At 32.2% G+C, this 17,177-nt stretch overlaps 1 protein-coding gene across 3 annotated transcripts in view; it reads left to right on the plus strand.

Annotated features, from left to right (window-relative positions):
* LOC126740403 (ATP-binding cassette sub-family D member) overlaps window positions 1-17,177 on the plus strand; it is a 131,943-nt gene that overhangs the window by 71,259 nt on the left and 43,507 nt on the right. For 2 of the 3 annotated variants that reach the window (XM_050446418.1, XM_050446416.1), the window contains exon 2: window positions 16,677-17,159. In XM_050446418.1, the coding sequence (XP_050302375.1) occupies window positions 16,806-17,159 (354 nt within the window). In that variant the 5' untranslated portion in view covers window positions 16,677-16,805. Of the gene's footprint in view, window positions 1-9,783; window positions 9,947-16,676; window positions 17,160-17,177 lie in introns of those variants that run through there. The other variant, XM_050446417.1, reaches the window with a different exon arrangement.

Consider the following 17,177-nt stretch of genomic DNA (forward strand, 5'->3'; position numbering starts at 1 on the left):
TTTTTAAGGGACAACGCATTCCTGAATTTAGTTTTTGTTTTCGACGTTTTGGTTCTGAGAATCCATCCTCAACTTCTTTGTTTCTTATGGCGGTCATTTTTCGGGGAGTTGGCCATGACTACGGAGGCCATTTGTCGTATAAACAATTATTATTGTTTAATGATTTAGCGTCATTTACTGACAATTCTGCAAAATATTATTTATTTGATTTCACTTTTTATCTTGTTTAGTAGTTCTTATCTTGTTAATTTTTTGTTCATGTTCTTGTTAGTGTTAAATAGTTTTTTCGTATCTAGTTGTTTTCGTTTGTATTTAGTGAGTTTGTTTAAATTTTTAATTTCCAAAAATGGCCACGAAGTGAAGAAAAATTTGACATATTGAAATGTTATATTAGATGTAGTAGGAATGCAAATCTTGCAATCGCCAGATATTTGGAACTGTATCCTGAGAGACAACAGTCCAAGATACTTTACCAAGTACCAAAATACTCACTAATTTAAAAATTGAAAGAATGATATGAATGATTGAAGGGTCTGGTGCAATAATTGGTCAACACCACTTTTCTCCCAAAATCCTTTTATGGATTATATCAAATCAATCATTCTGCATCTTTTGGTGTAAGAATCAGCCAAATCCGTCATATATAGATAAAGCAAATAAATAGCTAATGAAGCTGACTGAATAAGCTATTAGGTGCAAAAATCAGTCAAATCGGGCGTCGTTCATAAACAAATCGTTAAATTATGGATAGTACTTCAAGTAAGGAAGACCCTTTTACCGATTCTGGCAGTGAATATTGTCCATCTGAATTTGATGTTCTGGGTCCTAGTCGGAAGCAAATGAAATTATTAGCCAAAAGTACATACATTCAAACGTAGCAACAAGCCGTTTTTTAATATAGGGCAGTAAAATAGATCTGGTTGTGGTAATTTGGAGACACAACTAAATGTAACTGAGAAGAAAAAGGGCAAAAAACGGATTCGAAATAAAAAGAACTGGAAACGAAACGTAATGAAAATCAAAAAGGCGAAGAATAGATAAACATGAATAAAACAAAAATTCCAAAAACTAGCGCCAAATTGCAACTGCAAAAAAGCGTGCTTTAATAAAATAAATGACGAACAAAAGCCAAATTACTTCGGCAATTTTATGACGTGGGAATAACCAAGATATCTATTTGGGTGGTTTAATAAGTGTTTCTAATGTAAAATGTAAGAGGCCAACTACTGAAGAAGGAAAATAGAAAACTCACATATACCTATCTTGGTAAGGTATTAAATATTTATATTTTTCGTATTTATGTAGGCGTGCTACATTTTATACTTTTTCAGATACGTATAGCAGCTCAGGAAAGAGTAGTATGGAAGAAGGCATTTTATTCTTTGTATGGGATTATCAAACATCGAGCTTCTTGCATTGCCAAAAATATAGCAAAGGTCATATTATGTTACCAGGTGATAACCGTTATTAACATTTAATAGAGCAAACAAGATTAACGAGGGCATAGTGGCTGAAATTGATGAGCCTATTCGGAGCTTTCCTAAAAGAAAGTTCCATTGTGGCAAGGACGATATTCGAAAAAAGTATTTTTTTGTCAAATGAGTTAAATATAGCCAAGAAGTATAGACTTAGAAAAATATGAGCCAAACATTACCCTCTGTTAGAAGATTGCCAAGAGGTTAAATTAAAAGTAAAGTATGACTTTTACTGCCGACGATTTAATTTGAACCATAACCTCAGTGTTGGAAATCCACGAACCGATAGTTGCCGAAAGTGTGATTGCCTCAACAATCTATAGCTGCTGAGGAAATCCCAAAAAAGAACTTCTGGTTACTAAGAGGAAAGTACATCTGCAAAAGGCTAACTTTTTCTATGCGACATTAAGAGAATTTTCAAATCTTGCTAAGCATGATAAAACAGTAAATGTTTTGTGCTTTGATTACAATCAGAACTTACCACTACCACACATTTTATCTGGAGATGTTTTCTGTAAGCGTCAGTTATGGATGTACAACTTTTGTGTTTATTAAGCTTAGACAAACCAGGCAGCATTTTACATGTACGACGAGTTAATAGCAAAAAAAGTTTGAAATTAAGTTGTAAGTCTCTTGCACCATTATTTAGAAAACAATATTTCCAAGACTGTTACAAGCGTTTATTTATTTTCCGATAAATCTTTTACTCAGAAAAATAATAAAACACTAGTTCAGAACCACCTTTATACATATCTTAGAAAAAAAAGAGATAGTTTATTTACCTTCGGATTGTATAAATTTAGTTAGACAAAGCTCCAAAAAATTTCGTATGGTAGAGATTACTCAGAATTAATTCTTTGATATTTCTGGTACTTTTCACCCTATTTTTAAAAAAGGTATCACTAATACACAGAAGCAAAGCTTTGCTGTATCTAAATATCGTATATTTAAATATGAAAAAAAAGCCATATCATTAAATGCAGCGAAACTGCAGGTCTTGCGGTCTTAGGGCCGGTATTATAAAACTATTTTGACAGATAACTTGAAGTTAACTTTGTCGGGTGGATGGGGTATCAGTTATAATTAACTTCATAAAAAAATCCTGGTTTTTGTCATATATTCTGTGAATAATTTTGAATATAATCTAACACTGAAAAAGCTTCTATTTTCTCGATATATAGATGGCGGTAAAAAAACGAAATTACCTCCTCGAGACTACCGGACTGTCTGATCTGAGCATCTGATATTTTATATAAAATGCCGCCATTTTTAGTAGTTTTTTAGCTTATAGAGGCTTTCTTTAATCCAAGCCAAAATAAAAACACGAAAAATCCATCTTTTGACAGTTAATGACCCTAAGAACGCCTCAAAGATGAAGAAGAAGAAATGGGACGTTTATAAAACTGACATTATGTTGCTAAGGGTAAGTTGATGGTTAAAGTTAAAGTTAACTTTTGAAAAATATTTATAATACCGGCCCTTAGTATTAAAAAGCAAACACTGTTTTATCACTGCCAAATACGAACCTTTACAATAAATTTATGTTTGACACCAATATAATATATGTGGTACTATAAGTTTCTGATCCATAGGAAATTGAAACAGAAGACATATTTTGTAAAAATGCATTAATTTTATGTTTTTTTTTTTTTGTATTTTGTATCAGGCGAAGTGTTTTGTTCTTTTATTTTTTACAATAAATTAATATGATGACTAAACTTTTCTTCTTTGAATTTAAAAAGCTTATTGCGAGAAACAGTCAACTTCAAGTTATTCCTTTTTTTTTCTCGCATGTTTCAAAAGTGCTTAATTCCTTTTCTTATGTTAAAGCATTACTTGAAGATTATTCACAATTAACTAAAATGTTTCTATACGTTAATATAATATCTTCTAGCTTATCATAAAATATTTGCTTATTAGCACCCTTACAATAACTTTTCAATATTTAATTTTAATAGCACTCCATTCTAATATATCTATCAAATTTAGCCTATTTATATTATTGCTTATCTTAATATTAACACTATTATTTATATTAATGACACTTTCACCATGTCTGTTTGGTAGCTTACAACGAAAAACTAGTATCTAAACAGTCAGTAACGTCAACGTTTTTTTAACTATTCAATTGTTTGTTTTAAAATCAGGATTTTTATTATATCAAGGTTAAATGTCAAAGTTAAGGGAGTGTCATAACTGGCAAAAATCTTATAGTTAAGGTAAATGTGTCATTATTACTATATAAATTTTAAAAGGAAGGAAAAGGGAGGAATAATGTACCAAAATAAATTTATTCTATTTTGCTACTTTATTTACCTCCTTATGGTTAACGTCCTGATTGTTGTTTTAATTTTTTAATTTTACTATTTACCTTATAGTTGAAAAAAATGAATCTTCCTTGTATAAGGCATCCAATTAATAATTTCTTTTATTTCCTAAAAGTAGGTAAAAATCAATTTTCATTTAGGACAATCTGGCTATAAACTTCTATGTGACAATTTCTTAGAACTACTTTACTACTTAGAACTCTTTCTTCTAATATGACAATTTCTTAGAACAAACCCAAGTTTCTTTGAGCTTCTTACAGATATGGACTTGACCTGGTCAACAAAGGTTAACCTACTATCTAATAGGACACCCAGATCCTTAATATTAGTGACACAATAAAGGTCTCGACCATTGATAGAATATGACGCTGGGAAATTATTCACTTTGCGCGTAAAGCTAATAAAAACGCATTCCTTCATATTAAGATTCAGCTGAAGTAAAGAGTAGAGACAGTGTCCGTTCTGGAGGAACACCTTAATTGACGTCTGTGATATTAGACAAGAAACCACCAATATCAACTATACCAGACCAAACAAAGTGGAAAACCCAGTTCCGCCAACTTCGCCAAGTCAAAATGAAGGTTAACTTGATGGAATGCCTTGGAAAAGTATACAGTATACATAGAGTCTACCTGTTCATGCCCTTCTATGCGCTTCAGAATGTCTGATTAGTAGGTAATCAAATTCGCAAAAGTTGATTCTCATTGAAATTTTGCATAACCAGCAAAGCTGTTGGGCAACTAGAGAGTCAAACAGCTTAGGAATGATGGATACAGACACTGCGATAATTTTCAATATTATCTATAGCTCTACAAATTTGAAACTATAAAACTAACCTTCTAGACATCAGGAAACACTGAAATTTAATGGCAAGGTAATTGTGCAAACACATTATTTTAAAAAGTAGTAAGGTACATCGGGTCCCAAAGAAAGCTTTGAGAGAAATTTATCTGCTTGAATATATCCCAAAAAAGGAGAACCCTCGAACCATTTATTACCATTTTATACCAACGTTATTGTCGGTGACTGTTTCACCTGAAAATGGTAAATCTTGCTTATCATTATAAACTGTCTGAAAAAAATCCCTAAAAAGATCAGCAATATCTTGACGAGTGGAAGCAGACTGATTATTAAAATAGATTGTATTTGACAGATCATAGCTTGATCTCCTGTCATTGATAAATTTCCAAAAAGATTTGGGTTGCTCTTGCAACATTGTGACAAAATCTAGTTTGAAAAACAGGCATCCGAAAGCATTTTACATTCTGTTCGCAGATCTAAAATTTGTTGTAATTTACATGTGTCAGATCTTGTGTATACACGAAATAAGCTCCTTTTTCTGCAGAGTTAATTTTGAAGAGAACCACTTAAGAAATGAAGATATTTCTACTATTTGGGATTTTATTAAATTGAAAAAGCTTAAGATAACTAAGCGATTGAGCCTTTTGAAGAGCGGAGCCTTTTGGATCCCCCTATTGGGAAATAACCCAACAACACCCTTTTCTGTCATCGAGATGTATTTATTTTTTAATTGCTCTATGTTCATAATTTTAAGAACATCGTCGATACCTAGAAGGTTTCCACAGGTTAGAAAATAATCAATTTGAAGTGGTGACTTTCAGACGTTTCAAACTTTTAAGGAAAACAAATATAACCCATAAATTGCCATAAAACTTTCAGGCTTTTAGGTCTTAAGCCCGTTTTCACATCCCTTATTGATGAAAGAGGCACTTATTGAACATCTTTACACCCACTAAGTAAAACAAGCTGGTAAAAGGGTCGCACGGTCAAAATTTAGAAACACGGTCGATCTCAGTTGTTGTAGAAGTCAGGTTGAGTCACGAGTTACCCGTATACCCTTTACTTGTTGAATCCTAATATGGGTTTCTCTATCTCCAGACTCTTGGTGGCTAAATACTAGTCCAAGAGTTGCAGTATACAGTCAAGTTGAGGCACTGTCGTCGAGAAGTGTGTGAGTAGAGTCGCGAGTCGTAGTCGCGATCGGAGTGAGAAGTTGCTCACGGAAGTTTTCCCTATTATCCCCATTACCCCTAATACCCAAAACGGGTTTTTCTCTTTCTCTCTCTCTTTACACCTTTGGTGAACTAGAAAGGTGCGTAAGTACTCTTATACTCTAAACCCAGTTAAAACTACCTGTATTATTGTCGCTAGTTATGAGTTCGGTCGTCGTGTGTTGATACAATAGGTTAAAGTAATTAACCCATTGTAATTAGAGTATAAGAACCATTGTTAGTAGTTAGAAAGAAATAAGTGAAGTTACCTGCTAACAAGCAAAGTGAGTGTAAATAAGGTAAAATTAAGTATGTAAAAAGTCACCAAAGACAATCCATAGTTCACAACTGCTTTAATGAATAACTGTTCCATTTTCCCATCTTCGGATCTAATAAATGAGCATATTTTGTATTGTAAAAGTTTGTTTCATTTATTAAGATAATTGGTTCAGCGTCATATAAGCTGTAGTCCTTCGATGAACAAACAAAATAAACAAGTACAGTCCACTAGTACTCTCCAGTGGCACAATTAAACAATTGTGACCCCTCTATTTGGGGAAGAAGCCAGGCAGCAGTTCTCCCCCGAATAGGACATTGAACTGTTAGACCAAATTCATCATTCGACCATAGAGATATGCTCAACAGATTCGTAGTGCCATTCATATGCGTCCCTGGATGACTGTGGTATTAAATATACACCTCCAATAATGAGCTTAGTATTGTTTATTTGACAAAGAACAGAAAGTTGTTCTATGCGAGATATATGAATGCGTTGAGAAACTGTAGAATTTTTTACAAAAGAAACAACCTTTCCATTATTTAAAACTCGCCAATTTCTTTATTTTGCTAGTTTATTCCTCCTTTTGGTTATCGTTCTGATTGTTGTTTCAATTTTTTTTAATTTTACGTGAAACCATGCTTTGAAAATATATTTTTTTACATTAAAAAAAACACCTTTGTATTAGGCATCTAATGAATTATTATTTTTTTTTTTCTAAAATTAAGTAAAAAATCAATTTTCATTTAGTACAAAGTGGCTATAAATAAGCTTCTAGAAATCCTTCTCAACCGGTATGGTTTAAATGTGAAAATATATTCCTTTAATTCATAATTAATTAGTCTCTTCTATACTGACTGAAACCAGTTTTAATCTTCTCCTGAAGATGCTAACATCGTTAGCGAAACACGTGTCGAGAGTAAAGGTAAAGAGTTTTAGTTATTGGTAAAGCTGTCTCGTAATTTGAGTGTCATACCAAAGGTTCCGACCATATGATTATTTATTAGGGTCAAATTTCTATCGATTCCTATCGTTGGTATCTTGGCCATTAGTACGGTACATTAAAAACAATTGAATTTAAAAGAATAGGACAATCCAATATGCCATTCACAAGTTAAGTTTATTTGTTGTTCTATCGCACTTTAATCATGGTTCTCTATTCACTAATATTCACCTTAAAATCACATACTCTGAGAAATTTATGTTAAACACGCTCTAAGGAAACTGTGTGATTTTGAAAATATGGTGACCACACAACTGAGCAGCATTTCAAGACAGGCTTTATTAACGCACAGTAGACCAATCTGGTAGCCCTTACAGAAAAATACTGGAAATTTCTTAGAACAAACCCAAGTATTCTTGAGCTTCTTACAGATATGGAATTGACATGGTGAGCAAAGGTTAACCTGCTATCTAATAGGAGAGATTTATTAAATTTTTCAATATTATCTTTAGCTCCACTCTTGAAAATTAGAACCACATAACTAACTTTCCCGGCATCAGGAAATACTGAAATTTCCAACGATTTATTAAAGAGAACATACAATGACAAGGTCATTATGCAAACACATTGCTGACCTGTGGAAACAAATTGATAATTATAATAGAGTGTATTTGACAGAGTCTGGCTTAATCTCCTATCATTGGTAAATTTCCAAAAGGATTTCGGATCCTCCTGCAACATTGTGCCAAAACCCCTGATAAACTTGGAAAAAAAGGCATCCGAATTTTACATACGCATTTTACATTCTGCTTGCAGATCTAAGAATTTTAAAATTAGATTCAAATCCTTCACATTTAAAGACTCATACAAGTCAATAGAAGCCAGAAACTTGTTAATTTTCCTATAGTTGGCATTTCTAAAATCATAGTATGTCAAGTTGTTGACCCTTATTCCCTTAAAATAAGACACAGTACACTGTATCAAAATGATGAACACTACCCTGAAATAGTGGATCGGGGGCTATAGAAATCACAGATAATAGAGAATTCTAAATATAAGAAAACATTTCTACTGTAGGAGATTTTATTAAGTTGATAAAGTTTCGACTGAGCCACTAAAAGAGTCAGATTTCCCATAGGACATCAAACTATTTTGGACCAAATTCATCATTCGACCAGAGAACATTGAGTCTATTAATTATAGTCGCCAAAAAAGTCAAAATTTGATGTGGAATACTGCTGATAGATCTGCTCAACAAATTTGCAATGCCATTGGGATGGCATTGGCCATGGGAAGTGTATGACTTCCCTGGGTGGCCGTGGTGGAAAATATATACCTTCAATAATAAGCTTAGTATTGTTCATTTGACAATGAACCAAAAGTTGTTTTATGCGAGTTTCTGATATATGAAACCGTTAACAAACTGTAGTACTCATAACGAATATTAAACACACCATCACCAAGCTTCTTGCTAGTTGATTCTTTTTCAGGTTCTTCAGATTCTTTTCCAAATTTTTTTCGCCCCACTATGTTTGTAAGGTGAGCTATTCATAGTATTCTGAGCATTCTTCTATACGACACATCTCAAATGCTTCCAGATTTTTAGTGCTAGCTTCTGTGAGTATCCAGGATTCTGCGCGATACAATAAAACAGAAAAGTCATAACATCTTAAGTGCCTGACTTTCGTTTTAGCAGATATGTTGTGACTTTTGAAGATGGCAATTATTTTGGGAAATACCGTCCTTGCTTTTCCTATAAGATATTTTATTTATTGAGCACTTTTTTATTGTTAATTTATAATGTTAAGGAAAATCTGAACATGAATAAAGAACAAAAGCCAAAAAGAGCCTGGTTATCGTATGTGTGACTGATTTATTTATATTTAAAGCACATCCTGTATTCAGTAATATTTTCGATTAGTGTAATATCGTTATTATATCAGTATTTCGGTTGTATGTAGTATTTAGATGTTTTAAATTAATCACGTATAATATTCTTATTAAGTTTGAGACTTTGGAATTTGGTTGTGCTATCACTGATTTAAATATTTCTAAAGGATATTGGATCATAGTGGGTAAAGGAAAATATACTTAATACACGGAACGTCGTGTTAGGCCTTTTTCAAAACTTAAAGACAACGCAAGCCAAAAATTAACTGCTAAAAAATCCCTGTTCGTAAATTATTTAAATATAATTCTCCACTTTATTTATTCTAATTTTCTCTTAAGATTGTACTACTGATATTCATTGTTATAATTCTTTTATTAAGCTTATTAGAAATAACCATAATAATTTCCTAAAAACTTATGTTGTTGGTGGCCCTACCTCACTTCCTATAATTTAAGCTTTAATAAATTAACAAATAACATCTTTATATTGCCTAGTATGTACTTATATTTAGTTAATAAATGTCACGTCATATAAATATACTCTTAAAACAAGGACGAGTTCAAATTTCAAACTTTTTTATATTCAATAATTTATGTATGATAAGGGAAGTCAAGCGTGTTTGATGATTAATTATATTGCCTTACGTAAAAACAATTACACAATTTGTTGTGCATTTAAATGAAAATATTTTTTTAAGAGATTTGTTTATTCTATAATATATTTGCTGCACACCCTATATACGTGATCTACCCAGATAAGATAATTTTCATTTAGATAATAAATTTCGCGATTTTTTTTCGAGAACTAAATTCGAGGTATTAACTTCGTGACTAATAAACGTAAATTGCTAATCAGTCAGTCTTTGTTTCCGCATTCCTTTAATCTCATTTAAAATTTGAATTTTGATTAAGTTGCCAAACTTGTGTATGATTTTTTTTTATGTTGAATGACAATGTGCAAAAGTTTGTGTTAAAAATTGACGTATTTGGCTATATTCACTATTCATCTACAAGGACAAACGGTATTTCATTTATTATATATTTAAATATAATTTATTCAATAAGGACGGAATTTTTTTAATAAATTCGTACTTATGTAAATCTTTTAGTATGACTTGTTTTTATAGGGAAATTAATAGGTTTTACCCTGGAGCATAATCTTTGACGCAATATTCATATAATGTTGTGAGAATCTTGTTCTCTTAATTATGATTTCTTGATATATTATTTAAACAGAACTGGATCTTTTTATAATCGGCCAGTTTAATCAATCAGCTTGAATTTCGCACAAAAAAAATCATTTACTTAACTTTTAACTACTTGACCTTAGCTCTTAAACAAATTAAGATTAATGTTTTAAACAATGGTTTATTATTATGTTAAGTACCAAACATTTATGATAAACTTTTTTATATCGCAAAGATACGTAGAGTATAAAGGTTTAGATAAGCTCAAAAAATAGTTTTTTTTAGCATAACACAGGGTGATTTAAAAAACGAAACAAGGTTAATTGTGTGGCGCCTGTAATTTGTTTTGAATAATTTTAAAAATTTCACTATTAAATGTAACAATTTTTATTATCGTTATAGGTATCATAGGTTAAAATATTTATATATTTATTAAAAAGAGTTTACAACAGATACATTTAACTAACTATCCAAAAAACGAAAAGCACAGATTAACACAAACCAATTAATAAATAAACAGACATTATTAGTATTTGACTTAATTTAAAATACTCAAGTAACAATATTATATATAATTTAAAAATATGGAAGTGGGTACAAAATTTAACGATATCGAAGTACAAAGTAGTAAGAACCTATGACAATGCTATGGTTACCTAAAAACGAAAGAAATAAAATTAACCAAAACTAAGCAGCCAGTTAAAGCCTTAATGATCGCCTAAATACATTAATACTGTCAAAGAATAAGTTTGCGTTGGAATTTGAAAATTCAAATGCATTAAAATTTCTAGCACTAAATAATGGAAAGTTTGATAAATAGTTGGAAGAGTACCTGGAAATATTAAAAGTTTACCTGTTACGCAGAATGTAAGGGCTATTACTAATAAATAAGTTTTCTAAACAGAAAGGGGAGAATTTGAATATTAATAATCATATGTACAAAAATTAAATAAAAAAAAATGTTCCTTTTTCCAGAGACTCTATATCGTAAAATTGTAAGTTTATAACTGAGAAAATGCCTAGGTTAATTGAATCTAAAATTTAATATATTTACAAATTTACGTTGTACCATACAGTGCGAGTCTGTAACTTGGAATAAATTCGATAATAAATAAATGGAAGCGTATGTTCGGAAAAACGCTCGGACACGTCAATGGAGATTGTAAGTAGCGCATTTTCTACAATAAATTTTTTTATACAGGGTGTGCCATGTAGGCGGGGCTAATACCAACTTTCTTATTTTAAATGGGAGACCCTATATATTATTATATTTTTGGATTTTGCACAAACTTCCAAACATTTTGATGCATCACATGCCATACCTTTAATCACCTGTTTTTAAGTTTTGATTTTTATTTTAAAAGTGTTTTAAATTAAAAAAATATGAGTTTTAGTAAACAGTTTTTCTTCGTAATGTATTTTATGAATGTCCTATAAAAATGTAGCATTTTTATTATTTTGACATTTTATAAATTTTTACATTACTACAAGACGTGCATTTACTGTCGGATAATCAGATTCAAATTTCTTTTAATTTTTCGAAATGGGCTATTTAAGTGAAAAGCACAAGATTGAAATCTTATTGACGATTGGGTACGGAGATAGAACAAGAATCCAAAATGAAGTTTTGCAATTATTCAGACAGAAGTATCCTGATTTACCACCCATAACTCAAAGTACTATAAGCGCAAGATTGAAAAACAGTTTCGGGAAAATGGTCACGTAAGAACAATAACTAGTTCTCGTCGATCTGCGCTTAATGAAGACACCAAAATTAATGTGTTATTAGCCATTGAAGAAAATTCTAATATTCCCACTAGGTAGGTACCGCGCGAATTAGAAGTGAGCCAGTCTTCAGTAGTAAAGGTTCTTGAAGCAGAAAAATTGCATCCCTATAAACTAACAATTCTCCAGGAAGAGGATGCAGATAGAAAAATTGTATTTTGTGAACAATTTATGAAATTAATGCAGAATAATAATCTTATTACAGAACACATTCTCTTTTCCGATGAATCGACATTTATGCTGAACGGAGAAGTAAATCGTCAAAATTGCCGTTATTGGACACAAGAAAATCCGTGTTGTATGAGGCAAGGCACATTCAACACCCAGAAAAAATAAATGTTTAGGCAGGAATTGTAGGTCAGCAAGTTATAGGCCCAATTTTCTTCGAAGAAAATTTTAATGGCGCAGGGTACTTTTTTTTTTACTACAGTTTTTACAAGAAGAACTAATTCCAAATCTAGCTGTTCTATTCCCTGATCCAATAGAAGGTGATATGCCGAATAGAAACATCTGGTTTCAGCAAGATGGTGTGCCTCCTCATTTTGCAAGACCTGTTCGAAACTATCTGGATACTATTTTTCCAGGCATATGGATTAACAGGAGAGTGGGTATTTCCAAATCGTTGGATAGGGGAGGTACAGAACATTGGCCTTCTCGATCGCTAGATTTAAATCCTCTAGATTTTTGCATTTCGGGTTTTCTTAAGTCATTAGTTTATTCTACTCCCGTCGAAAATGTTGGTGACCTGAAGAATCGAATTATAGCCGGGTGTGAGATAATAAGAAATACATTAAGAATATTTGCGCGAATACGAGAATCAATGAGGCGAAGAGTTGAATCTTGTGTAACGTCTGAGAGAGGTCATTTTGAACACTTGTTGTAGCTTGCGCCTATATTTAAAATTTTAGTATTGCTATTTTCTATTATTGTTCTGGTTTAATATTGTATTAGATAGTTCTTGATAATACAGGGTGTTTCAGAACTATGGGATCAAACTTCTGGGGGTTGTTCATTGCAACAGAAAAATCCATTTGAGTATAGGAACCCATGTCCGGAAATGCGTCACTACGCCACTACGGCCCTAAGACGCGTTAAAATTTATAAAAAACATTAATTACCTAAATAGGATCTGCTGCATTTATTTTTACCTTTTGTACATGATACCATAACAACAATTGTTTAAAATCAACGCTTATCAATGTCAATTCTTAATGTCATGTTTAAAAATTTTATAGCTTACAATTTTTAAACATTTATTGCTAATGGAAAACTTTACCAATGAAGAATTGGCGTATATGCATTTGGCATACGGAGCAACAAACTGCAATGCACGAGCAGCATCGCGGTTGTATCGCGAACGTTATCCCGAACGACAGCATCCTGGATACAAAAAATTTATTGCGGTTCATCGGCGGCTCGCTGAGACAGGCATGTTTAAGACCAAGATGCATGATACTGGTGTTTCTCGAACCGTAAGAACGGTCGAATTTGAAAAAGAGGTGCTTCAGCGAGTTGCCGATGAACCATCAAATAGCACACGTGACGTCGCTAAGAATGTGAATACGAGTAACGCTTCTGTCTGGCGGGTACTACACGAGCAACAACTTCATCCTTACCAGTTCCAGAAAGTTCAAGATATGACTGCAGCCGATTATCATCCTAGAGTTCAATTTTGTCGATGGCTTCTGGATCACATCATTGCACAACCAAATTTTTTACGATATGTTTTGTGGACCGATGAAGCCTCTTTTACAAGAGACGGTATTTTTAATAGTAGGAATAGCCATGTCTGGGACGAAGAAAATCCTTATGCAATTTTTTTCAAGAAAACATCAGAATAGTTGGTCTGTCAACGTATGGGCAGGCATTGTTGATGATTATTTAATTGGGCCATAACTTCTACCGGAACGGTTAACAGGACCTATTTATCTGCGTTTCTTGGAGGAAGTTCTCCCAGAACTCCTTGAAAATGTTCCACTAAACGTTAGACAGCAAATGTGGTTTCAGCATGATGGAGCGCCGGCTCACTTGTTGTACAAGTACGCGAGTATTTCGCTCAGCGGTTTGGGCACCGTTGGATTGCCAGAGTTTCTTGGCCTCCTAGGTCACCCGATTTAATGTCGCTCGATTTTTTCTTGTGGGGACATATAAAGTCTTTAGTCTACGAAACTCCAGTAGAATCAGAGCTATAAGCTATTATAGACTTAATTGGACGAATAACAGCAGCATTTGAAATTATTCAAAACGAGGTCAAATTTTTAGTGTAGTCCGCCGAAATCATGTGCGGCATTTAAATCGGTATATTGAGGTTGGAGGAAGAAATTTTGAACAATTGTTGTGATGGTATCATATACAAAAGGTAAAAATAAATGCATCAGATCCTATTTAGGTAATATTTTTTCTAAATTTAAACGCGTCTTAAACGGGCCATAGTGGCGTAGTGACACATTTCCGGACATGGGTTCCTATACTCAAATGGATTCTACTGTTGCACTGAACAACCCCTAGAAGTTTGATCTCATAGTTCTCAAACACCTTGTATATTAAAGAAATGAAAAATACGCGTCAAGATTTCTTTTGCATAAAAACTTTTTGCAGAAAAAAAGGTGAGAGAGGTTTTTTGTCACAAATCAAACGAGGAATTATTTATTATTATATATTATATATTAAAAATTATTCTTAATTTAATCTGCGTTTAGTGGTAATTCACGTTACAAATTTTGGGTTTCAAGTATTAATATTGTTTCAAGTATCAAGGATGTTTCAATGGTCTTTGTCACTAATGATCCCTCGGAATACGTAGCTTTGCTATATTTTTCTCCTCGAATTGTAGCAAAAATAATAATTAGTCACATGATCGGTAGGATTTCTCCACTTAAATGGCTTACCAAAAGTTAAGCATGACCGTAAACCTTTACTAAATTCAACGTCAAAACATGTAGCTCAGGCAGATTTTGAAGTCTACATTTTCTCTACTTTTGCTCGGAAACTAAATATTGCTCGTAAGATGTGTGTGGTCTGCTTTTTTCGGACACTTTCTTTGAATATGTACAAACGACAAATTAAGCAGAACCTATCTGGCGCGTGCTTGCAAATTTCGGTGTACTATCTTATGACACAGATAAATGGAAACAAATGCAAGCACCAAGGTGATATATAATTCAGTTGCTTTATCTTTAAAACCCAAAATTTACTTAAAACAAACGCTCTGCCAACTCAGGCAATACTAAAACAAGAAATAACAGTAATTTCATAATTCCAAGACGTAAAACAAGACTTTATGAAATGAATCCCTTTTATATGCGCATAAACACTTATAATGCATATAGTGGCATAAAAAGTTAAAAAAACATGAAAACCATTCAAAAATGAAGGAAAAATATTTTTAGCATACATCCATTTTATTCGACTCATAAATACTTTCAGCGTGCACCGAAAGACCTTATTTGGTTACGTCTACTCTCACTGCGAAAGCAGTAGGTAAAATAAATTTTTATACTCTAATAGTGATAATAGCATTAACATTAATTTCTGTAGGAAATATTGCTGAGATAAACTAACTACCTTTGGAAAAACACGAAATTGTTTGTAATTGCCGTCTGAATGTTGGTCTACTTGTTATCATTTTACTCCTAATGTTGGCAATTTATAAGCAATTTAAAACAAATGTAGCTGGTTTTTAAAATTTTAATACTGCTTAAGATTTTAACGACTTAGATTTAGATAGGATACAATTAGGATTAGTTATGTAAAAATTTATTATGTAAGCTTGACAAGAAAGATTTTGAATTTTGACTCTCACCAAGAATCTGGTCTTGATAACATATACATCCAATGCTATCTGAAAATTTCTGCTTTGGCCTTTCTAAACCACTGCATATTTTATCTTCAATTAGTGTTTAAAAATTATTTAAAAAAAATGAGTTCAGTGGTTTTCATCCAAAAATATGCAGAATGCAGTTACAAAAATCATTACTGCCCCAATGGGTTCTCCATTATTTTGGGTTGAATTGACAAAGCAAAATTCAAAACAGAACTAAACTTACTTATATACGTAGACATATTAACGGGTAATTTGAATAGAGGCGAGGATTCATTCTATGTTACTATTCAACTTCTTGGTCTTGGCATATCGGGTTTATTGTTTAACTTGGTAAAAGAATGCCACAGCGATATCAGTTGTGCATATTCTGCTATTCAATTTTTGAAATTTGACATTAAACACATTTTAACCACAATAATTTTAAAAATTAAATTAAAAAGTGCCTTGGCGAGGGACTTGTACTTTGAGGAATCTTATTTATCTAGCACTTTGGGACGACTATAAATTACATTATAAATAAATCTCTGAAATCGCTAGGATTCATTAAATATATTAGAAACTTAAATAACATTAACTTAATTATGGTATTTTGTCATAACTAGAGTACGTTTCTTCTGGAGCCCAATATATATTTATCATATTCATTGTATAAATATTTAATGTCTATTCTGTAGATATAATTATTATGAGATTCTCTGCTTAGTAGTTAATCTCTAAATTCTATCACATAGAAAAAAGGACAAACGAGGCCAAAAGTTTATTAATTTCTAAGACCAATGAGCTATTTAGACATAATTCCTTTGGACCTTCGAAGCTTTTTCTGAAAGCTTTATAAATTACTTTGATAACCATTAATTTAAAAATTGTATTGCTTGACCCGTTGATAAATAAAAGGATTAACAATTTAAAAAAAGATTACCTATCTACTAAGTACTAACTATTATTCCTTTTTTTCAGTATTACCATGAAAATATCCAGTGCTTAGAGAAGATGAAAATTTTCAAAATAAGAAAAAAATATTAACTTTTGCTAAATAAAGTTAATACACGTATATTCTCCTAACGCCGCCCAAACAACTAACTCAAAATGCCGTCAGTAGTATCAAAGTTCCTAGAAAAGAGTGAGCAAACGTTCGTCAAGAACCAGTCGCTTTTATCCAGTGTCGTTATTGGTGCAGCACTGGCAACCTATGCCTATAAAGTTGGTTATCCATTAGTGGAAAGTCTGATCCACAAGCCAAACAAAGAGGATAGCAATCTAAATAATAATCTAGTCAAAAACGGGGTTAGTAAACCGCAACAAAACGGCTTTAGTAAAAAGCAAAATGGCGTGGTGCAGACTCATGGAGATCCTAAAATTGAGTCTGCTATTACTAAGAGGAAACTGATCAGTGGGATACCGAATTTCAATTTGGCCTTTATATTTCAGTTCATTAAATTGGTAAGACTTTATGTTAAT

The sequence above is a fragment of the Anthonomus grandis genome, chromosome 9 (assembly GCF_022605725.1).
Source record: "Anthonomus grandis grandis chromosome 9, icAntGran1.3, whole genome shotgun sequence".
Taxonomy (NCBI): domain Eukaryota; kingdom Metazoa; phylum Arthropoda; class Insecta; order Coleoptera; family Curculionidae; genus Anthonomus; species Anthonomus grandis.